The 24,770-nt window shown below is 52.0% G+C and overlaps 1 gene segment (V, D, J or C); it reads left to right on the top strand.

The window, feature by feature from the left end:
• LOC102973322 (T cell receptor beta constant 1-like) overlaps positions 1-20,737 on the top strand; it is a 166,661-nt gene extending 145,924 nt beyond the window's left edge. The window contains 6 exon segments of the C gene segment in view: positions 4,032-4,058; positions 16,298-16,331; positions 18,749-19,135; positions 19,866-19,883; positions 20,055-20,161; positions 20,487-20,737. Coding sequence covers positions 4,032-4,058; positions 16,298-16,331; positions 18,749-19,135; positions 19,866-19,883; positions 20,055-20,161; positions 20,487-20,507 — 594 coding nt within the window.
• The last annotated feature ends 4,033 nt before the right edge of the window (positions 20,738-24,770 follow it).

Below are 24,770 nucleotides of genomic sequence, written 5' to 3'. Positions count from 1 at the left end.
GCCATGGCAAGATAGGACCGTGAGGCCAGGTGCCAGGTGGAAGATTAATTCAAGCTTCTCTTTCTGCCAGGGAGGTAAAGCATCAGGAGGGATCCGGAGGTAGTTTGTCCCTTGACTTGACCCCTTAGCTGCCATTTGCAGTGATTCCCATGCTTCACAGTACTTTCCCTGTCTTCCAGTAGCCTTGAGGCCAGCTCTGCCAGTTTTAGATCTGTATTCTCGGACAAGACAAAACCTTTCTGATTCTCAGTTTCATCTCTGTAAATGGAAATAATCTTGTTCTGCACACCTCATGATTAAAACATTTATGAAAACTGAAACTTGAAACTCAACGCAAATGAAAATCAGCATACCACTGCTACTTGTGTGTGTGAAAGCTCTTTCCTTTAAAAGCTGTCAGGCACTGTACAAATATAGCAGTATTCCTGCCTAGATATGAGCCCATCAGGTATTAGAGGGTGTGCAGTGAGGATGGGGAGAGTTCTGAGCAGTGGGTGTCCTGTCCTGAAGAAGCTGGCTTCCAGACATACCAGGCACTGAATCAGAAGACACCGTGTGGGTCCCTCTCCACCCACAAGCCCCACCTGCATCTCCCCCAATTAATTCTGTTTCCATTTACTCTATCCCTCCAGCCTACTTCCTGGCTCACCACCAGACTTCTGAGCTTTTCTGACTTTGTTCACCATTTCCAGAACATTCACTCATATTTACCTAACTGAGAATTCATATGTGAACTCTGCCCACTCCTGCCTGTCAGGAACCCTGAGCTCAGAAGAGCTGAGAAGGAGAAGCCTCATCATGGCAAGGCTCCTCGGCCTGGTTCACGTCGTTAGACTCAAGCACAGACACCAGTTACATCTCTACTCCTCTGGCCAGGTTGTGCCTCAATAAATTACAGAGCTGTGTCTTGATGGCTATGGCAGGTTGCAAATTGAGATCATTTCTGGCAAGATTCACTCTGCACTGAGCCCAGCAAAATAGTCCCACTGCATCAAAAATAGAAAATTCCAGAATTCCCCCACCTTCAACGTTGTTTTCAATCACCCAATACTCAACCTTTATCATGTGCCAATTTCTCCACCTACTGCTGGTTCCCTGATCAGGACCCAAATTTACCATTGTTCAAATTTTTTCTAATATCTGATCTGGAGCATATAATTCTAGCTCAGGCTAGCAAGCTCCTAGCGGGTGGTGGCAATCTTCATCACCGTCAGGGCAGATTCCCATGGTGACCAGGAGGCTGCTTAAAGAGAACCCATGGCAGCGTGGGGGATGAGAAAGACCAGTGTCTTGATAGTGAGGAAGAGGAGCAATGTGGTAGTGGTCTTCTGTGCCCCCCAATGTATCAGGTAAGTACCTACTTACCCCTCGCACCCTCCTCCTTCCAGATGTCCCCCTTTCCACAAGCCTTGGTAGGAGGGAAGCCAGCTTGAAAGCCCAGACTCACAAGAAACTCTGCCTCTCCCATCTCATCACCTCTTGATGTTGGGATCCTGGTTCCCCAAGGCTTTGGATCTGACCTTCCTACCCAGTGGTTTAGACTTGAGAAGGGTCTTCATGTTTACAAGTATGACTTAGTCAAGCCTTCTTTCCTCTCGTGGGACCAGGATACTGAGCAGCCAAGTTTGCTACAAATATCAGCCCTTCCTTCAAGCAAGTCGAGTAAAGCTCCACGAGGTCAGAGGATTCTCAGGGGCCCAGGTCGCTCTCCCTCCTCCTAAGCCTCATCTCCTCAGCTTAAGAAGGCCCAGCTGTGATATGTGGGGTCTCAGCTTTCCCTGTTTCCCTCATCCCAGAGTCCTCCTTGGAATCAGCTTGTCTTCCTCCCTGTCCTCAGAAGCTGTGTCCTTATCACCCATAAGTCATGAATCCACAGAGTGGCCAAACATAGTAGAACTGATGCAAGACTCCAGGAAAAGGAAAGCTCAGGTGTGTTTGTACGGGGTTGGGGGGTGGTGACCCTCTGCCCTCACCTACACACCCGCTCCCTCTCCTCGGGAGGTATAAAGGCTCTCCATCAACCGCTCGACTACACTTCTCCACCATGAATCCACTGCTGATTGTTGCCTTTGTGGGAGCTGCCGGTGAGTCCCATGCGTTGCTTTGGGCCCCATTTGCCCCTGTCCTGGCAGAGATACATGCTCCACCATTCCTGCTACCTTTCCTGTTCTACCTGTGCGCTGAGATCCTACCTTCCCTGTCCAGCACCCCTCCTTCCCACTCTGGGGGTCTCTTTAAGCCTCATTCTCTCACCTTCTGCCGGACTCCACTCCCATCCCCCTCATCCATCAATTTCGGGGCTTTGTTGGGAGAGGCGAGAAAGGGAGACCAGGTGGGGACGGTTTGTGAAATGAGCCAGGACTGGAGGCTCTAGGATAACTCCAGGTAGCTGTTCCTAACCTCGGATGCACCCGGGCAGGTGGAAAGATGACTCCAGTCCTATTAATTGGCCTGGGGTGTGGTCCATGCATTGCCTTTTTAAGCTTCCCAGGTAGTTTTCAGATGCCGGGATGGAAAGCCACAGCTGCAAGTCGCTGTTCTATTGGCCAATAACCGTCACTGCCTTTGTCCCGCCCAGTGGGTCCCTGGCCTCACTGCGCAGATGTGAGCTATGGGAGGAGCTGGGTACAGCCAGGGCTTCGCACTCAGATCTTCCTACTTAGGCCGTCCCATCATGACAAGCTGGGGCTGAAACTGCAGTGGGGAGTAGACTGGTGATGAGTAAGAGAGAGAAAGAAGCATTCAGTGGGTGAGAGGACCCCATTCAGACCCTGTCGCACTGAATGCACCGTGAGGGGGGTTTCTTGTCCTTGCCCTGGCCCCAGTGGAGGTCTGGGCCCGAGCCCCTGCAGGGTCGCTAGCTCTGTGTCCTGCAGGCACACAGAGCAGCTCGGGAGAACTACCTCCTGTGAGACAAGCCGCGGATGCCCCCTGATGGCCTCCCTCTCATCACTTGCTCCCTCAGGAACCCTAACTAACAAGGTCCAGCCACGGGGCTCTGGGCTCCACCTCCAACCCCCCCTGTTGAATTGGCTTCTCCCTTCCTGTCTCAAGTTGCTTTTCCCATGGACGATGATGACAGGATCATAGGCAGACCCAGCGCCCGTGCACCCGCTGGCACCCAGTGCCTCATCTCCGGCTGCGGCAACACCCTGAGCTCTGGAGGTGAGTGGGACCCCCACGACTTCACCCTCCAACCTGCCCACATTGCCCAGAACCGAGCATCCCCTGAGCTGGGACCCCTTCGCTTCCAGTCTGCAAATTCACATCAAGTGCCTACCACACGAAGGGCTCTCTGCTGGGTACCAGAGAGACGCAAAGTGTCAAGGAGTTGAGCCCGAGAATCAAAACACAGGACAGATGTAGCCCTTGCTATTGGCACCTCTAGGGAGGGGTCTGCAGTGAGCTTTCTAGGAGTTGAAACCCATCATTCCTTGGAGGCCTCTCCTGGCCGCCCTCAGGGTTCAGCACTGGATTGCGATCCCGTCCCGGCCTGACCCACACTTTCCTCTCCTTGACCTCTTCCTGCTCCTCAAGGGCAGCTACCCCGGGCTGCTGCGGCGCCTGGACACCCCACTGCTGAGTCAGGCCGAGTGTGAAGCCTCGTACCCTGGACAGATGGCTGACAACACGGTCTGCGCCGGCTTCCTCCAGGGAGGCGATGATTCCTGCCAGGTGACTTGACCCTACCACTCTGAGACCCCTGCCCAGACACACAGGCCCCCTGGGAAAGGGATCTGAATGCCCAGGGCCGCGGGGCTGGTAGAGGAGCTCCCTGGGCGGTGGGCCCGTGGAGAAACAAGGGAGGCTAGTGTGTGTGGCGTCTCTTCACACTGTGGAGAGATGTGGAGCCACGGAGCCGACAGGAACGGGGTCTTGTAAGGTTCAGACGGTGTGTGGCTGTGGGAGCCCTTTCTTCTCTCTTTGTAAACCTTGTCCCACCGCTTCCTCCCCAGGGTGACTCTGGCGGCCCTGTGGCCTGCAACGGAGAGCTCCAGGGCATTGTTTCCTGGGGCTCCGGCTGTGCCCAGAAGGGCAAGCCTGGGGTCTACACCAAGGTCTGCAACTCTGTGGACTGGATTCAGCAGACCGTCGCTGCCAACAGCTAAAGCCCCTCCGCCATCATTATGCTAATAAAGTGACTCTGCCCTAACTGCCCAGGTCTGTACCTGCTCCCTCCGGCCCCTTCACTGCGGGAAACATCTCCTCCCATCTGAGGTCAGACAGGGCTCTACCCCTTACAGATGAGCAGAGTGCCCCGCTTGGCAAAATGTCTTCCGTGGCACACTGGTATAGCAGCATGTAAAGAGAAGGAATCCAGAAAATAATAATCAGGGGGAGGTTTTCTAGGGGAAAATTCATTTCAGAGAGGCTGCATTGGCCTTGGTACCTCTCTGGGTCTTGAGTGCAGTGCTGATGTGTGCACCCATCGGCATGGTCTGTAAGATCCCATACTTCCTCTCACTGGTACCCACACCTAGGGAAGCTCCTGTGCCAGTCACCTTGGCCTCTTCGGAGTCCCCTCCAAGCCCCAGCTTGTGTTCTCTCCTGGCAGCAGGAGACCCCGTCGGCCCCTATTTCCCAACGACCATCTCGTGTGTCTGAGGAAGACAGGAGCTCCCCGGGTCTCCACCCCTCATGCTCCTGAGAAATCTGCCTTCTCTTCTTCCCAGGTGATGGTACTGACATGAATATGCCATACTGAGGACTTTATAGGCACTTTCAGATTTAGTTCCCTCTCCCCTCTGGGGTGCTTATCATTCCAGCAGCACAGACAAGGAAACAGAGGTTCAGAGAAGGTTATTAGTTTACCCACATCCCTCATCCAGCAAATGGCAGATCTGGAGTTTGGAGTCCCTATTTGACTGGTCCCAAAGCCCAGCCCCTGCTTCCCCTGCCCCATCTCTTGGGCTCTCCGGCTGCAACTATTTTGCATCAGCTCTGCTGTTCAACACCTCTCCAGCTCATCCCCTGCTTCACAGCACTTCCTGAGGGGTGCTGGTCTCCTGCCCGTCTTCTAAGCCCGCGCTTAGAGAGGTCCGGCCCGTTATTTGATTCCTGGTTAATACCTTTCCTGATCTCTCACATTCTCAAAGTAGAAGCCAAGTTCCTCATCGTGGAGATGAAGGGTTCTTCCTGCTCTGCCCCTGCCTATGTCTCCAGCCTCGGTCTCCTCACCCCTCCCCTCCCCGGCTGTGCTCCAATGCTCAGAAGTCCTGGGGGTTTCCTCCAACAAGCATGAACCTCTGACCTCTAGCTCTGGACACTACTGGTCCATCTGGTTTGATGCCCTTCCCACCCACCCCTTCACCCTCTTCAGAAAAGTCTTCGACTCTTCCTGCTCCGATCGTCTCCTCCACACCCCTGCACTGGCCCCGTGGGCCCTCGGGTCTGAGTAAGGGGTCCTCCTTCTCTTCCATGCTTTCTACTGTCACGGCTCTGCTCATGTTGCTGAGTGTGTATGGATGGAGCTACGTTGGCCTTCAACCGTGAGCTTCCTACGGAAGAAATCTTGCCTTACTCATCCTGGTTATCCTACTGATTAAACAACAGCTGGACTATGGTAGGCACCCCGTGATGGAATGAATGAACGAACGAGGAGCTCGGAGTGGAGGCAAATGTACTGAAGAAAGGAAGAACCTTCCAGAAGAATGATTCTCAGAGTGTGGTCCCTGGACCAGCAGCGCCAGAATCACGTGGGAATTTAGGAGAAATGCAAATGGTTAGGCCCTACCCCTGACCTACTGAGTCAGAAATTCTAAGATGGAGCCCAGCAGCTTGCTTTTAACAAGACTTCCAAGTCATCGTGAGGGATGCCAGAGCTTGGGAACCAGTGCGGTAGAGAGACCCCTAGACCAGTACTGCCTGTGAAAACAGCAGTCTCGAAAGTCTTTACTAACTCTGTGCAGGCACCGTGATAAAACTTTACGTGTATTATTTATGTCTCACAAGAGCTCCATAAGGGAGATGTTATTTTATGTAACATCATCATCTTTCCCACTTTACAGATAAGGAGACTGGAGTTTAAAAAGGTTCAGTAACTTGCCCGAGGTCGTAAGTAGAGGGCGTGGGGGGAGCCCCTCAGTCTGGCTACAGGAGACGAGCTTGCCTGAGGAGCGGGGCCTCAGCGGCTCAGGTGCAGTGCCCAGCAGAGCCCCCGGCACTTAAGTGAGGAAGCCTGGGTGCTGGTTCCAGCCCTGTCTCCTCATCTCGCACCCTTTAGCCTCTTCAGATTTCAGTCTCATCTGGGGAAATTAGGAGACAAAGTTTGGGTTCAAATGGGTCAATTAACGTACTTGAAAGTTTTCCAAAACTACACATAGGTGTTATTTGCGTATCTCCTCCCTCCATCCCAGCACACACCTTGAGAAAGGCACGCAGGTAACTAACCAGCTTCCCCTCGGGTCCCCTGATCGCTATCCACATTCTTCTCGCCCCTTCAGGTGGCCACGTTGAGGGTGCAGCCGCTTAGGTCTAACAAAAAATAAGGAAAGGCTTCCCCCTGCTGTCCAAGATGATGAATGACCTCACTCGTCACCTGCCTGACTGGTCTAAACTCCTTTCACCCCCCGCCACCCGCCCTCCAAAAAAAAGCTTCGCGGGCACATGGGCTACTAACAGTGTGTGACACAGTGGCAAAGATCCGGGACAAACCCCATCAGGATAAAAAGTAGTTGTGAAACCGAGACAGGGTGGTATTCTTTGTAAGTCCAAGTCGGGATGAGAGTTCCCAGCTACATGGTCAAAAGGAAACTCTTATTTAGGGAGTAAATTAGTGACAGGCAAAAAGGGTTCATAAGGAAAATACTATATGAAACTAGATCAAAGTAAATCAGTACATTGATGAAAGTTCCTCAATGTGGAAAGGGAACAAGGAAGAGGCCTTGCCACCTTCCGATTGATAAAAAAGCAACTGATGACCTTTTATTGGGCTACTGTGAGATCTGTCACTATTCCTGAGTTAAATAAACAGACTGTCTCCCCTTTTTCCTTTTTCCCTATATTCTAAGAGCCGTGCCAGTTGCGGCCAGCTCTCCACCACCAGACAGCGCTCTGCCGTGCTTCCAGCTGACGGCTGCCCTTCTCAAGGGCAAGCAGTGGGTCCCAGGACTGGTGCAGAAGTGGAAATACCCAGTGTCATTTTGTGCTTCATTGTTTATTTAAATGCAAATTAATAAACCTAGAGATTTTGAGCTCAAAGTATCCTGGGACGACTCAGAAATATGTACTTTTCACGAGCCTCCTAGGTGATTGGTGACTCACTGAGCAAATTCGAGACAGTACGACAGCTTCTTGTATAAACTGATCTTCTTTGGAAAAAACGAGTTTGTAAATAAAACAAGTATCTTTTTTTTCTAGTGGCCGATTTTAAAATATCGCTTAAAGCAGTATTTTGCTGTTGTTTTTCTTTTAAAATTTTATTTTACTTTAAAATAAAATAGATGATAGCTATGTTATCTATTTAAAATAAAATAGCTATCTATGGCTCAAAAATCAACACAATAAAGTTGACACTGAGAAATTTAATTTTCCTTATACTCTGTCTCCTCCACTCATTCTTTTTTTTTTTTAACGTCTTCATTGGAGTATAATTGCTTTACAATGGTGTGTTAGTTTCTACTTTATAACAAAGTGAATCACTCATTCTTAACAGGTAATCATTTTATCCATCGTTTTTGTATCCTTGCATTGTTTCTTCACGCGGCATCAAACAAACAGAAGTATAATTCTTATTTTAATAATAAGTATTATTCTTATTTTTTTAGACAAAGGTAGCATACAGGAACCTTATTCTACAGCTTGTTTTTAGCCAGTTAACATTATATCTTAGAAAGCTTTCCACAGCAGTATGAAACATTTTCATTCTTTTTTAGCATTGAATAATATTCTGTGTGAATGTTTCACGATTTATTTACCCAATCCCTTACTAATGGGCACTTGAGTTTTTCCCAATCTTTTGGCTATTCCAAATAATACAAATACTTTACACATTTTTTTTAATTTGTATGCAAGAGTAATTACAGGATAAACTCTCAAAGGTGGGATTTCTAGGTGAAAAGGTAAGCATATTTGTAATTTTTATAGATATTTCCAAATTGCTCCCATTAAGAGTTGTATTATTTCGCACCCGCCAGCAATCAATGTGTAAAAGTGCATATTTCACCAGAAACTAGCCAACAGAATGGTCTTCCATAATACAATTTGTCAATCATATTGGTGAAAAGTGACATTTCAATGCAGTTTTACTTTGTATTTATCATTGCAAGATTTCTTTTTCCTATGGTTAAGCACCATTTGGATCTTTTTTTTCTGAACCTCTGTTCTTTGCCATTTTTATTGGGCTCTGGATTATTTTCTAATTGATTTCTAGGAGTTCAGCATCATGGGGAGATCAGCCCTCATGAGGAGAATCACTGATGCTTTTCCCATACTGTCATTTATCTTATGATTCTGCGTCTATTTCCCCCCTGTAAGTGTGTTATCATTATGTGGTCGAGTGTCTTTTTTTCTTCTAGATGTTGTCATAGTTTAAAAGGCAACGAAAGGAAGCGCCATCTAGTGAAATGAGATGCAGACCACTCAGCTGGAGGTTCAATTTCAAGGTCATCTTGTGCAGGGAGAATAAAATACCAAAAACTTAAAATGTTTCTGCCCTTCAGGGAAAAGAGGGAGAAGACCTTGACCGTGATCACTTGGCCGTGTGATTGTATTTGAAAGTTCCTGAGGCTGTATTCATTCAGTTCCATTGGAGTATAATTGCTTTACAATGGTGTGTTAGTTTCTACTTTATAACAAAGTGAATCACTCATTCTTAACAGGTAATCATTTTATCCATCGTTTTTGTATCCTTGCATTGTTTCTTCACGCGGCATCAAACAAACAGAAGTATAATTCTTATTTTAATAATAAGTATTATTCTTATTTTTTTAGACAAAGGTAGCATACAGGAACCTTATTCTACAGCTTGTTTTTAGCCAGTTAACATTATATCTTAGAAAGCTTTCCATAGCAGTATGAAACATTTTCATTCTTTTTTAGCATTGAATAATATTCTGTGTGAATGTTTCACGATTTATTTACCCAATCCCTTACTAATGGGCACTTGAGTTTTTCCCAATCTTTTGGCTATTCCAAATAATACAAATACTTTACACATTTTTTTAATTTGTATGCAAGAGTAATTACAGGATAAACTCTCAAAGGTGGGATTTCTAGGTGAAAAGGTAAGCATATTTGTAATTTTTATAGATATTTCCAAATTGCTCCCATTAAGAGTTGTATTATTTCGCACCCGCCAGCAATCAATGTGTAAAAGTGCATATTTCACCAGAAACTAGCCAACAGAATGGTCTTCCATAATACAATTTGTCAATCATATTGGTGAAAAGTGACATTTCAATGCAGTTTTACTTTGTATTTATCATTGCAAGATTTCTTTTTCCTATGGTTAAGCACCATTTGGATCTTTTTTTTCTGAACCTCTGTTCTTTGCCATTTTTATTGGGCTCTGGATTATTTTCTAATTGATTTCTAGGAGTTCAGCATCATGGGGAGATCAGCCCTCATGAGGAGAATCACTGATGCTTTTCCCATACTGTCATTTATCTTATGATTCTGCGTCTATTTCCCCCTGTAAGTGTGTTATCATTATGTGGTCGAGTGTCTTTTTTTCTTCTAGATGTTGTCATAGTTTAAAAGGCAACGAAAGGAAGCGCCATCTAGTGAAATGAGATGCAGACCACTCAGCTGGAGGTTCAATTTCAAGGTCATCTTGTGCAGGGAGAATAAAATACCAAAAACTTAAAATGTTTCTGCCCTTCAGGGAAAAGAGGGAGAAGACCTTGACCGTGATCACTTGGCCGTGTGATTGTATTTGAAAGTTCCTGAGGCTGTATTCATTCAGTTCTCCACATCTGGTTCCCCCAGTGCCCTCCACTGAACTCTAATGTCTAAAGTCCACAGTGAGAAGTGCAGCAGCTGACGACACACGTGGTCCCCCCTCACCTCACACTGGTTAGAAATACAGCTCTCAGCTATCACTTTATCTACCCCTGGGAAAACCCTACCTCTATGTAGCTTGTGGCCAATTCTCCTTCAGACCACCCTGGAGGTTCAGAATTGGGCCAACGGGGCAGAGTCTGGGTAGTGAGTACTGAAAGGTGTGACCTCTGGGTGGCCAGCATCGGGGCAGTCCCGAGATAGAAAGGGGCTGCTACTATGACGCCGGCTTGCAGAGGGGCGGATACCGGGGAGAGCAGCCCCTGATGCAAAAACACACGGCTCTGAGGGGCTAAGAAGGTCCTGAAGAAAGGACGTGAGACTGAGGAGGGAGCCCCCTGGCCTGGTCCGTCCTCCCCACCACTTGCACCTGGGGTGGTGATGTCACCGCCTCGCCCTCCAGTGCCCTCACAGGGGCAGCTGCTCTGGTGGTTTCTCCCAGACTCCAACTTGGAGGGGCGGACGCATGCGAGGAGCCGTTTTTGTATAAAGCTGTAACATTGTGAGGACGGGAGCCACGGTGGTTCAACCCTACGGGAATCCTTTACAAAAACCTTTCTGCCTGTCTCAATTCCCACCGTCCTTCCATTCTTCTCCCGGGTCACAGGCCCACGGGTGGTTTGGGTCAGAATGTCTCCACTTTCCCCCCGTCCACCTGTGAAGCCCAGGCCATGGAGAAGGACAGGCCTGGATCAGAGCTGAAGCTTGCAGGCAGAAAGGCCAGACATAAGAAGATGGCTCTCTGGCCTCATGGGTGAAGGCCTCAGAGAGAGCCCTTTATCCCACCCCTCCCCCTCCCCCCACCCAAGGACAAGGTCAATGGGAAGGTACATGGGAGGTGACCGTTCTATGAAGGAAGAAGCCAGCACTATCCCAGCCCTCCAGGGACGGTCACGGGTCTCTGGGACCCTGCCCTCCTCGCCAGGCCCACGTCCTTCTGATGGACCCTCGGGAAGAATCAAAAAACAGGGCACAGGGCTCTCAGGATGGAGAGATGCTCCGTGGCCCCAAGAGCCAAACGTCGAAAACATTCTTCTGTACAATATCTGTAAAGCACAGGAGGGGATTCCTAGTCCCAGAGTCCACCAGGCACCAACCAAAACCCCCTCCTCTCTGCACACCTCGCGTTTGCTTTCCTCCTTCCTCCGCGTCACTGTGCAAACACTGAAGTCTTCTTCGGAGAAGGCACCAGGCTCACGGTTGTAGGTAAGACATAGTGGAGGCTTTTCCTGGCCCCTCGTAGGGGAAGGCGGGTCCCAAGTGTGCATTGTAAGGCGGCTGTATTCTGATGTGCTATGACTATACCTTCGGCCCAGGGACCAAGCTGACTGTTGTAGGTAAGGCGTGGGTCTCCAGGTGGGTACCATGAGGGAGGACTCTCTCTCTCTCTCTCTCTCTCTCTCTCTCGGGGATTGTGGGAGGGAAGGGATGATCCAGCTCCTGGGTCCTGGGGCCCTGGAAAGTTCTGGAACGGTATGCAGAGTGTTTGAAGGGGGCTGGTGGCTCTGGGAGGGAAGGGAGCCATGAACACCCTAACCTCTCCCAGAATCCCAGCAGACAAGGAGAGGTTTTGAAGTGAATCTGGGAGGCTGTGCTTTGGAGACACCTACTATTTCGGGGAAGGGAGCCGGCTCACTGTCATAGGTAAGCCAGTCAGGGCTGGAGGGCTGGGAACCTGTAGGGAGAGGCAGGGTCCAGATGGAGCCTCCGATATGGGTGCCTAGGTTAAAGCGTGTTTTTATCAGAAAAATCTGAATTCTCGTCCTGATGGATTCTTATCTTGATGAGATGGACACCCTCCATCTCCAATAATTTCATAGGCTCTCTGTGCCAAGGCTGGGTCTCCCTACCGAGAGGCAAGTAGTCTCAGCTGGAAAGGGGTCTCCTTGTCCATCTTCCGTCTCCTTGGAGGGTGCCCATCACGGCCACGGTAGATGGGAGAGCGTCTGGCCTCGGATCTGTCAGTCCTGCCGTTTCTCTCCCTCGCGTAGAAAGGAGATGGACACAGGAGAGGGGGGTGAGAGGTCTCACAGGGGGCCAAACCGGTCCTCTGACCGCAGCGTTTCGGGTTGTACAGTTGTCACCCGCTCCACCTCCGGGAGTTAAAATTCCGCCAAGGAAGGGGACAGGAGAGCTGCAGGTGGACCGGCGGAGGGGTGGGGAAGGAAGGGGTGGCGCAGGCAGTTTCCCTACCAGGCTTTTCGTGTTGTGTGGCTAATGAAAGCCTGTATATCGGCAGCGGAACGAAGCTTTCTGGGCTGGGTAAGTAAAGGTCTTCCCTGGGGACGATGTATTGCAAGGCTGGAGTTCTAGAAGTTCCCTTTAGAGAAGGCAGGGACTGAGAACGCAGCAGAGAAAAGGCAGAGAGTGTGGGTGAGTGGAGAAGGCGCTAGGACCCCCAGAAGTTCCGGGGAGAAGCTCGTTTCTGGAAAGAAGGGCCCCATACCGGCCGCTCTGGGGTTTGCCACGCCCGTGTTATACTGTAGAGCAACCGGGCGCAGCACTTTGGAGGTGGGACTCGACTCTCCGTCCTGGGTAAGGCGCAGGAGCCGGGAGACGGGGCCATTGTCCCTTGGACCCGGAGTGTCTATCTCTCCGTCCAGCCCCGGTGGGAGAGGGTTGAGTAAACTCTGGTCCCTGTGGGGCTTCCAGGGGGCTGGGTCTGCCACCACTTTAGATGAGGCTTGGTTAATTCCTCTGTTTAGCCCACAAACTGCTTCCCTACTCTTCTGTCGGTGGTCCATCCCTCCTTCTTCTGTGCATGGATCAACCCCTCCTAAGCCTCCTCCTCTTTCCCCTCTTTCCTCAGAGTGTGCTTAGGCCTTTCTCCTCGTGGGATCCCTTTGGTCCTGAGCCGTGAATCCAGGCAGGGAAAGGTGGCCATCTCTGCTCTCAAGGAGCTAAGACTAGCGCTCTGGCTGGAGACCCCTGGGGGGGTTTTCCTACAGCCTCCTGCAGCTGTGTTCCTATAATTCGCCCCTCCGCTTTGGGATCGGCACCAGGCTCACCGTGACAGGTATCAGACAGGGAGGGGGGTGTAAGGAGGGGGTCAGAACTGCCCTTTCCTTCCAGAGCATCTCCAGCTTTTGCTCCGCTGTGTTTGATACGGCTCTTCGGCCGAGGGCTCAGAGGAGCTGTGCTTCTGTGCTTCTTCGTCTCCCGGCTTTGTGTTTCTCGCATTGTTCTCCAAGACTCCCCTCCTCTCTCCTGTTTTAGCGGGTGTGCTGCTTTACTTCCCCTTTCTTACCTGATCGTCTCCATTTCCCCCCCTCCTTCTGACTCTGATCCTGCACTGTTGAACCCGTTTTGGTGAATAGCGTTCAAATCCACCCCCAACACCTCCCTCCAGCTCAGAGCCCTGTCCTCGCCTTCCTTGTCCTCCTTCTCTGTCTCCAAGATCCATGTGTGTCTTCCTGAGGTGGTTTAAGGACTCAGGAGGCCATAGGGGAGCAGCTTGGTGAGACTGAGGGGGCTTGAGGGGGACTCCTGGGCCCTGAAGGCCGAGGTCCGTGTCACGGCATCATGCGAGTTTGCAGGGGTGGCCCTGGGGAACGCTGCGCTTGCTGGGGGTCAGAGGAGGTAGGTCTGAATAAGCTGTTACAACTGGAAACTTACACCATCTTAGCAACAGCCAAGGCAGAAAGAGGAGAAGTCGGTTGAGGCCCCATGCTCTCAGACCTCAGGATCTGTGCTGAGATCAGCGAGTCAGAGGCCCATCGTGAAACCCTAACACACCATGACCACCCTCTGGAGGAAGCAGGCAGGTGGGAGAAGCAGGGCAAGGGTGAGATGGGCCTGGGCTGGAGTTATGGACGCGGCCAGAGCAGCTGGCCACGGAGGTTCTACCAGATTGGTTGGCTGGAGCAGGCTTTGTCCTGCTGATGAGAGCACGTGCCAGGGAGTGTCATGGAAATCGGAAAGGACAAATCACTGGGATTCAAAATGCCCGGGTTCTGGGGAGGGAGGGGCTCATGCAATTTGCAAAGTGACCTAAACTGTCTCAGGCCCTCTGAGATGTATAAAACAGAGATGACAATGGTAGTCTCTTGGGGGTCCTGAAACTGTAAGGGACTAAATCATGTGAAAATCCTTTGTAAAGGATTTACCCTCTTGTAGCCATCCTTTTCATTCTTGTTGTTTATCCTCACTGTGTCACAGAGTTTGCCTTTTTCCAAACCTGTGTCTCAATTTTCCCATTAGAAACACTTCCCAAACTTGGATAAAGTGGAGACATCTGGGTATGCCATACTTCTGCCCCACAAACTCATTCCCAGAACAGAGCCAAACAGAGGGCACAGTACATTCTGGCAACAAGGAGGGTGCTTGAAAGGTAGACGTGTTTTTTTCCCATCCCGTCATGTCTTCACATGAGGGACTGCCCTCCAACAATTCCAGAAACTCTCTCCCTTCTGTCAGGCGTGTCAAAGGGCCTGGGACTTTATAATATGAACCCTATGAGGAACTGGCCCTCGGACTTTGGGATTTGTTCGTTTCCAAGCTTTTGCTGCTTTTATGAATATAAAGCGTGGCTGGAGCTAGGATTCAAAAGCGGGTAGAGAGGTTTGCTGGGCACTGGAAATAAGAAAGGGTTCAACCCATGAACAGTTCCTTTCATGGGATTCCCGCCATCCTCGGCGAGCTATCACATACCCGGAGCGCCCTGGTGTAGCAGTCAGTGTGAACACCAGATAGGATAATAGCCAGAGGCATGGGGCTCCACAAAGCAGGTTGCACGTAAAATCAAAACAAAAGGTGAGCTGGGTAGAGTAGAGAGAAAAGATTATGTCAGATGTAACGGGAAAAGGATCTCTTCTGGGGAAGAATGTCTAATTCTAATTAATATGTGCTGTCACAAACAGATAAGCACATACACCCTGCAAAAACAGGAAAATGATCATTGGAAAAAGTGAGTTTCGTTCTCAGGATCATGCTGCTAGTAGGAAGCAGCTGCCTCAAAATCCAGGCTTCTTTCAATGCTACTGTAATTGCTTCTAAGTCTGAAAAGTTAGATAGTCACGCACCAAAGAGGGATTTGAACGAGGAAGAAAAGAGACAGATATAGTCATTCGATGGATAATCCTACAGGGCCCCAAGTACAGGGCTTTTCAAACACAGCCAAGAAAATCAGGATATAATGCCACCTTAGGGACTTGTGGGAGGCAGTCAGTAGTGAGTGACCACTGGGGGGAGAAAGAAGGGGCAAAGATGAGGGAGACTAACAGCAGAGAATGGAGATGGTGAGGGCCAAAGAAATCACCCCTGCGTCTCCCTGCTCGACACTCAGCTTCCAGGAACATGAAGCATCAAAACGTTGAAGCGGGATAATCATAAAACTTTTCACACAACTTGCCCTTTCACAGAGCACGCGCAGGTGTGTAATTTGTTAAGCACTCACAACAACGCTGTGGGGAAGACATTACCCCATTTTTCAGTGGCAGAAACGAAGGCCAGGGAGGTCGCAGGTCACAGAAGTAGTAAGAGGCAGGGTGTAGCCTGGAACACTTCCCAATCCAGCAAAATCTCCATCACAAATACCCCTTCTAATTTCACAACCACTGTAAGTCCCCGAGCCAAGCCGATTGTCTGCAAATTGGGGTGACCTCATGCAGCGCCCAGATTTCTGTGTCCAGGGAGAAGCCAGGGGGAAGGAGGGTGGCCCCAGTCTGTGGCAGGGGAGGAGGGCGAAGAGGGAGGAATTCTTGGTGGCCCCTTCCCGCTGTGCTCCTACAGCGAGCTGCACTCCGGGCCAGGGACCCGGCTCGCGGTGCTGGGTAAGGAGGTTGCTCCGGGTGGGAGGGGGGATGGGCTGCCCAGCCTGGAAGACCGCCTGAATCCTGGCTTCGGGGGCGTGGGCGCTGGACCCTCCCGGGCTGCTCTCAGGGAAGGCTAAGTTTGTGCCCGAGTCCCCGGGGCTGTGTGAACACCGGGAGGCTGTATTTTGGCAATGGTTCCAAGCTGACTGTGCTGGGTAAGGAGGGCAGCTGGGGTCCCTGAGCGCTCGCTCGGGCGGGCCGGAGAGAGCTGGGCAGCTGCCCATCTCCATCTGGGGCTGTGCTCGGGGTCGGTGGGGACCTGGGCTGAGTCCGGGACATCAGGGGAGGGCGGCGCCGGTTTTTGTCCTGGGCCTCAGGGCTGTGAGCAATGATCCTCTGTTTTTCGGCGGGGGCACCCGGCTGGCTGTGCTAGGTGAGCGGGGTGCCCTGGGGCGTCAGGAGGGGAGCGGGGCGTTGAGGACGCCAGCAGGGCCGCGGGACCCCTTTTTGTGCTGAGCCCTGAAGCTGTGAGCGCTGCCACTCAGTACTTCGGGCCGGGCACGCGGCTCCTGGTGCTAGGTGAGCGCGGGCGGCGCGCCTCGCTTCGGGTGGGGGGCCCGGGGCTGTGCTCTACAGGCGCCGCCCTGCCCTTCGGGGCCGGCAGCCGGCTGACCGTGCTGGGTGGGCGTCCGCGGGCCCGGCAGCGGCGGCGGGGCGGGTTGGAAGGTCGGACCCGGGCACCTGGTCCCCTCCCTGCGCTGGAGCCGGGCGCTGGGACCCGGAGGGCGAGTGGCTGGGCGCTGAGGGGTTTGCGTGCTGGACTGGGACTCTGTGCTCCAATGAGCGCTTTTTCGGCCCAGGCACCAGGCTCAAGGTCATAGGTAAGATTTGGATGTCTCCCCTCCTTCCAGCCCGGCTCCTGGGCGGGGGGGCCCAGAGATGGGTGGTGTGGGCTGGAGCGGGGCCGCGTGGCCGGTTGTCCATGTGGGGGTCAACTCTGCAAGGGAGGTGGGGAATATTGGGTGGGGAGGGGATTAGGTAGGGATACTCCCGGGACGGGAATTTGGAGAGAGGGCAAGGGCGGGGGGGGGAGGGGGGGCTTTGTTCTCTTTGTTTCTGAGATATTTAGGGGCAGGGTGAGCATTGGAGAAAGAGGATTTATTAGGACTCTGAGAGCTGCTTGATTGGAGAAAAAGACCACCGAGGAGGGCAGTCTGGGCTGGGGGAAGGGCAGGAGGGGTGTAGCTGATGCAAAGGGGAGGGTGAGCCGGAGGGACAGCAACAAGCAGGAATGAGCACAGGATGTGGCCCCTGCAGAGCCGGCTCCTGGGAGGTGCAGATGGCGGCTTCCACTGAGCAGAGGAGAAAAAGGATGACAGACAGACTGTGGAACAGAGAGGTGAGAGAGAGAAGCACGAGGCAGTGAGGCAGAGAATCAAAATAAGCGGGGTTTGTTGATTTACTGTTTAGAGGTTTGGATTTGAAATTAGGTTTGAAACTTCTTCCTCTCTTCCTAAGCCCCAGCCCCCGAGGGCCAGGCTGTGTGTACAGCACACATGGGCTAGATGGGAACCTGGGCCACTGGTGGATTTACTCACCAAATGAACCCCCCTCATCCCCCGGCCCCAAATCTCCCTCCTCACAGCATGTGTTCAAAGTTAAACAGCCAGGCGGTGCAGGACATGCATTAAAATGCAGGGATTTTGCTTGTGAGGTGAGGAATTTTCCCAGAAGGATCTTAGGCTCTTTGTGCTGGAAAGGGACCTTCAAGGTCACCTGGTGATGGGAGCGTTGAGGCTTCAGGGGGAAGAACCCCTCAAAAGTGGTATATTTACTGGCTTAGTTGACAACAGCAAGCGTGTTTGTAGTTAGGCTCATTAAGATGGAGCCAATGAGGCTCAGCTGAAGTGTTTGTTCCCGGAGGGGCAGCTGGGTTCCTGTGATCAGCCAGGGTGGAGAAAAGCAGGAGACCTGACAGCCAGGTAAATCTAGGTGCCAAGCCCTGGCCCTTTAATGATCGGGTGACCTTGGTCAAGTGAATCTGTGGGAACCTTCCCTCTTCTACACAATGACATCAATAATACCTAGTGCTAAATCTGCTGTGAGACTTACAGGAGTAGCTCCCTGGAGGGTATGCAGGAAACCTCTTGTGGTCCAGTGGTCCCCTCCCTACCCTTCCGCTAGGCGGCCACTGGCAAGGGAGGGGCGCCCAGTGCCAAAGGAGGGCCAGCTTTGGCACGTGGCTAATGGCGAGGAGGGCTGGGAACAGGACCCATAAACTTCAGAATCCTGCCTGAGGCTGGTTCAGCCCACATCCAAGCACACACAACAGAAGCTCGCCAGGACACACTCGTACACCCACGTGGGCAAGCCGACCCACAGCCCACAGGGACTCGCAAGCGTGGAGGGAGAACTGGGCTGGCCCTCGTCATGGAGCCGTGTAGTCAGTGCTTCAGGGTGTGAGGAAGGTCTGGCTGCTGATCGTTCGGCCGTCACATCAGCATCGTGGGGAGCATCGCACGTGGCTCAAGAGGCATCTTTGCTTTTTCCAATAGGGGCTGAGAGTTTGCTGGGGGAGGAGGTCAGAGGAGGAGATTCCATAGTGCCCTTGGGGGGCTGGTTGAACCCCAGGGACAGGGGCTTTGAGGCGAGAGCGAATAACCAGGCTGGGGGCAGACAGCCTGATGGAGCCGGCACAGCAGAGAGAAGGTAGGAGATTACCTGGTCGGCCAGTAAAGACCTAGGGACAGAGGAGTAATCCGCAAGGTGGCCTGTCGTCGGGTCAGTACAAAGGCCAGGCAGGCCGAGGGAGGACAATCACAGAGGGGCGGGTGGTGACCCCCAAACAAACAACCAGGACCTACTACCACGTTATTTCCTTTTACGATGACCCCGTGGCCCCCTTCCCTGGGCTCCCAACGCACACGCACAGGCGCAGGCCTACCATGCCCAGCCGGCCCTCCGGGCGCCCCGCTTCCAACCCATCTCCCTTCCAGAGGACCTGAGCAAGGTGACCCCGCCCAAGGTGGCTGTGTTCGAACCGGCAGCAGCAGAGATCTCCCGGACCCAGAAGGCCACGCTCGTGTGCCTGGCCACGGGCTTCTACCCCGATCACGTGGAGCTGAGCTGGTGGGTGAACGGGAAGCAGGTCAAGACAGGGGTCAGCACGGACCCTCAGCCCCACAAGGAGGACCCCAGCCGCAATGACTCCAGCTACTGTCTGAGCAGCCGGCTGAGGGTCTCCGCCACCTTCTGGTACAACCCTCGCAACCTCTTCCGCTGCCAAGCCTGGTTCCACGGGGTCTCGGACGAGGACGAGTGGAAGCAGGACGGGCCCAAGCCCGTCACCCAGAACATCAGTGCCGAGGTCTGGGGCCGAGCAGGTGAGCCGCTCCGGCAGGGTTCAGCAAGGAGGGAGGCAGAGCAGACAGAGGGGGAGGTCCAGGGAGGAGAGCAGAGAGACTAGATGCAGAATAAAGGGGAGGGTGTGGGAAGCCCACCGTGAGGGGGGACAGGGCACCTCGGGCTAATTCCTCCCCCGGATCCCAGATCGTCAGCCCAACTCAGCTGTGCTGAAGGGTCCCCCTCCCTACCCGCCTGCACAGCTCGGGGTCTGAGCAGTGGGTCCTCATCCCCTTCGGTGCTGCCATGTTCTGTGACCGTCAAGGATGCTGTGGCCACATCGCCAAAACAGAAGGAAGGGGATGCTAGGACTCTGACCAGAGGCTGCCCTGAGCCTGGGAGTCTGTGCTGACTACAAGTCTGGCTTAGTTTTTTGTTTTTCTTGGTTTTTTTTAAAGCAGCTCAAAATACCACACATTTGTTATTGAGCTCAAAATACCACACATTTGTCATTGTATAGTTTTGATGGGTCAGGAATTGGGGCATAGCTTAGCTGGCTCATCTTCCTCAAGAGGCTGCAATCAGGTGTCAGCCAAAGCTGGAGTCTTATCTGAAGGCTCAACTGGGGAAGGATCCACTTCCAAGCTCACATGGTTGTTGGCAAGAGTTAGCACCTTGCCAGCTATTGGACTGAGGAAGGCTGGCTTAGTTTTGAATCTGCTTTTGAAGATGGACTCTCTCATCCATTTCCCTCCCCCTTTTTTCTTTCAGACTGTGGCCTCACCTCGGGTAAGTGGCCCCCTGCCCCTTTGTCTCCATCTCCCATGGTCTTTGCTCTGGAACCAGAGAATGCAAAACCCATGGACCCTGGTGGGGCATGGAAGGGGGGGTGGTGCGTGGGCAAGGAGACCAGAGATCCCTGCTCCCAGGTACCTACCTGCTCTCCCTTCCTGCCAACAGCGTCCTATCAGCAAGGGGTCCTGTCTGCCACCATCCTCTATGAGATCCTGCTGGGGAAGGCCACCCTCTATGCTGTGCTGGTCAGCGCCCTGGTGCTCATGGCCATGGTAAGCAGGAGGGCAGGATGGGGCCGGCACGTTGGAGGTGACACTTGAAACACAGCAACTCACCCCCAGGAACACAGAGACCCTCCCAGGCCCAGAATGGGCAGAGAGGAAGGTGGGGAGTCACCCACATGCCTCAGAAGACACGTATACCTCTGGGATCACAGTGCAAGCACCATGCTGCGACGTAGAAACTGGGGTCACCTGAAAACCCAGTGGATGGATGTTGGGGGAACCCTGCTATTTGTCTTGTCAGTGGGAAACCCCACTTCCCCTCCGTCCCCAGCACTCCTGGCTCCTGGTAACCCCCAGACTTTCTCTTCTTCAGGTCAAGAGGAAGGATTCCTGAAGCCAGCTTAGGGGTGGAGCCAGGAGCTTCCAGCCTGTTATTGCGCTGATGTGAATTCTGCTTTTCCCATTCCTACCCAGTGCTTCAGAAGAGCTGCTCTCATCTCTCTACGCATCCCAGTATCTACCCCGTGCGCATGCACCCCAAACACTCATGACCAAAATCTCCCTAGCCCAAGGGGGACCCTGGCGGGCCTGAACCGATTCTACCAATAAAAATGGCCTGCTCTGGGTTGAGTCTGCCTTGTGCGTGTCTAGATATCTCTTCCGTCCATCTCTGAAGTCCCATGTGACTCCAGCCAGGGTGGAAACAAGAGGTATTCAAGAAAGTGCAGTCCCCTCAGGCAGGAGGGTCAAGGGACCCAGCCTGTGGCTGGTACTACTCTTCATTGTCGGGAAAACTTAAGTACATGTGAAAGGGTGCGCTTGGTGAAGAGAGAGGCTTACTCTGGAACAACCTAGAGAAAGTTGTGATGCTGCCTATAGGAAATTTCTGTCCTTCCTGGACAAAGGTGCTCTGAGGAAGAGCCTACCTATACAGCTGTGTCCACTTGCTGAGTGGTCATGTCCCCACAGCCAACAAAGCTGGGTGTCATATACATCACCCACGCTCCTCTCCACTGTCTCCCTGAGGGCACTGCTCAGCTTCCTTCATCACCAAGGAGTGATTCCAGGTGAGAAGAGAAATGACTATCTATTCTCATTATCAGATGTACCTTCCAGTTTAAGTTACAAAGCTGGATATAAATTTCACTCTAGTGAATTAAATGTGTGTGACTATGTCCCTGATCAGTCCTGATCTCAGACCTCAGGATCTGTGCTGAGATCAGCGAGTCAGAGGCCCATCGTGAAACCCTAACACACCATGACCACCCTCTGGAGGAAGCAGGCAGGTGGGAGAAGCAGGGCAAGGGTGAGATGGGCCTGGGCTGGAGTTATGGACGCGGCCAGAGCAGCTGGCCACGGAGGTTCTACCAGATTGGTTGGCTGGAGCAGGCTTTGTCCTGCTGATGAGAGCACGTGCCAGGGAGTGTCATGGAAATCGGAAAGGACAAATCACTGGGATTCAAAATGCCCGGGTTCTGGGGAGGGAGGGGCTCATGCAATTTGCAAAGTGACCTAAACTGTCTCAGGCCCTCTGAGATGTATAAAACAGAGATGACAATGGTAGTCTCTTGGGGGTCCTGAAACTGTAAGGGACTAAATCATGTGAAAATCCTTTGTAAAGGATTTACCCTCTTGTAGCCATCCTTTTCATTCTTGTTGTTTATCCTCACTGTGTCACAGAGTTTGCCTTTTTCCAAACCTGTGTCTCAATTTTCCCATTAGAAACACTTCCCAAACTTGGATAAAGTGGAGACATCTGGGTATGCCATACTTCTGCCCCACAAACTCATTCCCAGAACAGAGCCAAACAGAGGGCACAGTACATTCTGGCAACAAGGAGGGTGCTTGAAAGGTAGACGTGTTTTTTTCCCATCCCGTCATGTCTTCACATGAGGGACTGCCTTCCAACAATTCCAGAAACTCTCTCCCTTCTGTCAGGCGTGTCAACGGGCCTGGGACTTTATAATATGAACCCTATGAGGAACTGGCCCTCGGACTTTGGGATTTGTTCGTTTCCAAGCTTTTGCTGCTTTTATGAATATAAAGCGTGGCTGGAGCTAGGATTCAAAAGCGGGTAGAGAGGTTTGCTGGGCACTGGAAATAAGAAAGGGTTCAACCCATGAACAGTTCCTTTCATGGGATTCCCGCCATCCTCGGCGAGCTATCACATACCCGGAGCGCCCTGGTGTAGCAGTCAGTGTGAACACCAGATAGGATAATAGCCAGAGGCATGGGGCTCCACAAAGCAGGTTGCACGTAAAATCAAAACAAAAGGTGAGCTGGGTAGAGTAGAGAGAAAAGATTATGTCAGATGTAACGGGAAAAGGATCTCTTCTGGGGAAGAATGTCTAATTCTAATTAATATGTGCTGTCACAAACAGATAAGCACATACACCCTGCAAAAACAGGAAAATGATCATTGGAAAAAGTGAGTTTCGTTCTCAGGATCATGCTGCTAGTAGGAAGCAGCTGCCTCAAAATCCAGGCTTCTTTCAATGCTACTGTAATTGCTTCTAAGTCTGAAAAGTTAGATAGTCACGCACCAAAGAGGGATTTGAACGAGGAAGAAAAGAGACAGATATAGTCATTCGATGGATAATCCTACAGGGCCCCAAGTACAGGGCTTTTCAAACACAGCCAAGAAAATCAGGATATAATGCCACCTTAGGGACTTGTGGGAGGCAGTCAGTAGTGAGTGACCACTGGGGGGAGAAAGAAGGGGCAAAGATGAGGGAGACTAACAGCAGAGAATGGAGATGGTGAGGGCCAAAGAAATCACCCCTGCGTCTCCCTGCTCGACACTCAGCTTCCAGGAACATGAAGCATCAAAACGTTGAAGCGGGATAATCATAAAACTTTTCACACAACTTGCCCTTTCACAGAGCACGCGCAGGTGTGTAATTTGTTAAGCACTCACAACAACGCTGTGGGGAAGACATTACCCCATTTTTCAGTGGCAGAAACGAAGGCCAGGGAGGTCGCAGGTCACAGAAGTAGTAAGAGGCAGGGTGTAGCCTGGAACACTTCCCAATCCAGCAAAATCTCCATCACAAATACCCCTTCTAATTTCACAACCACTGTAAGTCCCCGAGCCAAGCCGATTGTCTGCAAATTGGGGTGACCTCATGCAGCGCCCAGATTTCTGTGTCCAGGGAGAAGCCAGGGGGAAGGAGGGTGGCCCCAGTCTGTGGCAGGGGAGGAGGGCGAAGAGGGAGGAATTCTTGGTGGCCCCTTCCCGCTGTGCTCCTACAGCGAGCTGCACTCCGGGCCAGGGACCCGGCTCGCGGTGCTGGGTAAGGAGGTTGCTCCGGGTGGGAGGGGGGATGGGCTGCCCAGCCTGGAAGACCGCCTGAATCCTGGCTTCGGGGGCGTGGGCGCTGGACCCTCCCGGGCTGCTCTCAGGGAAGGCTAAGTTTGTGCCCGAGTCCCCGGGGCTGTGTGAACACCGGGAGGCTGTATTTTGGCAATGGTTCCAAGCTGACTGTGCTGGGTAAGGAGGGCAGCTGGGGTCCCTGAGCGCTCGCTCGGGCGGGCCGGAGAGAGCTGGGCAGCTGCCCATCTCCATCTGGGGCTGTGCTCGGGGTCGGTGGGGACCTGGGCTGAGTCCGGGACATCAGGGGAGGGCGGCGCCGGTTTTTGTCCTGGCCCTCAGGGCTGTGAGCCAAAACACTCAGTACTTCGGCACAGGCACGCGGCTCCTGACAGTTCCTTTCATGGGATTCCCGCCATCCTCGGCGAGCTATCACATACCCGGAGCGCCCTGGTGTAGCAGTCAGTGTGAACACCAGATAGGATAATAGCCAGAGGCATGGGGCTCCACAAAGCAGGTTGCACGTAAAATCAAAACAAAAGGTGAGCTGGGTAGAGTAGAGAGAAAAGATTATGTCAGATGTAACGGGAAAAGGATCTCTTCTGGGGAAGAATGTCTAATTCTAATTAATATGTGCTGTCACAAACAGATAAGCACATACACCCTGCAAAAACAGGAAAATGATCATTGGAAAAAGTGAGTTTCGTTCTCAGGATCATGCTGCTAGTAGGAAGCAGCTGCCTCAAAATCCAGGCTTCTTTCAATGCTACTGTAATTGCTTCTAAGTCTGAAAAGTTAGATAGTCACGCACCAAAGAGGGATTTGAACGAGGAAGAAAAGAGACAGATATAGTCATTCGATGGATAATCCTACAGGGCCCCAAGTACAGGGCTTTTCAAACACAGCCAAGAAAATCAGGATATAATGCCACCTTAGGGACTTGTGGGAGGCAGTCAGTAGTGAGTGACCACTGGGGGGAGAAAGAAGGGGCAAAGATGAGGGAGACTAACAGCAGAGAATGGAGATGGTGAGGGCCAAAGAAATCACCCCTGCGTCTCCCTGCTCGACACTCAGCTTCCAGGAACATGAAGCATCAAAACGTTGAAGCGGGATAATCATAAAACTTTTCACACAACTTGCCCTTTCACAGAGCACGCGCAGGTGTGTAATTTGTTAAGCACTCACAACAACGCTGTGGGGAAGACATTACCCCATTTTTCAGTGGCAGAAACGAAGGCCAGGGAGGTCGCAGGTCACAGAAGTAGTAAGAGGCAGGGTGTAGCCTGGAACACTTCCCAATCCAGCAAAATCTCCATCACAAATACCCCTTCTAATTTCACAACCACT

Source organism: Physeter macrocephalus, chromosome 5 (genome assembly GCF_002837175.3).
Source record: "Physeter macrocephalus isolate SW-GA chromosome 5, ASM283717v5, whole genome shotgun sequence".
NCBI classification, from domain to species: Eukaryota; Metazoa; Chordata; class Mammalia; order Artiodactyla; family Physeteridae; genus Physeter; species Physeter macrocephalus.
The sequence above is the reverse complement of the archived record's forward strand: the minus strand, read 5'-3'. Positions and strand labels throughout refer to the sequence as shown.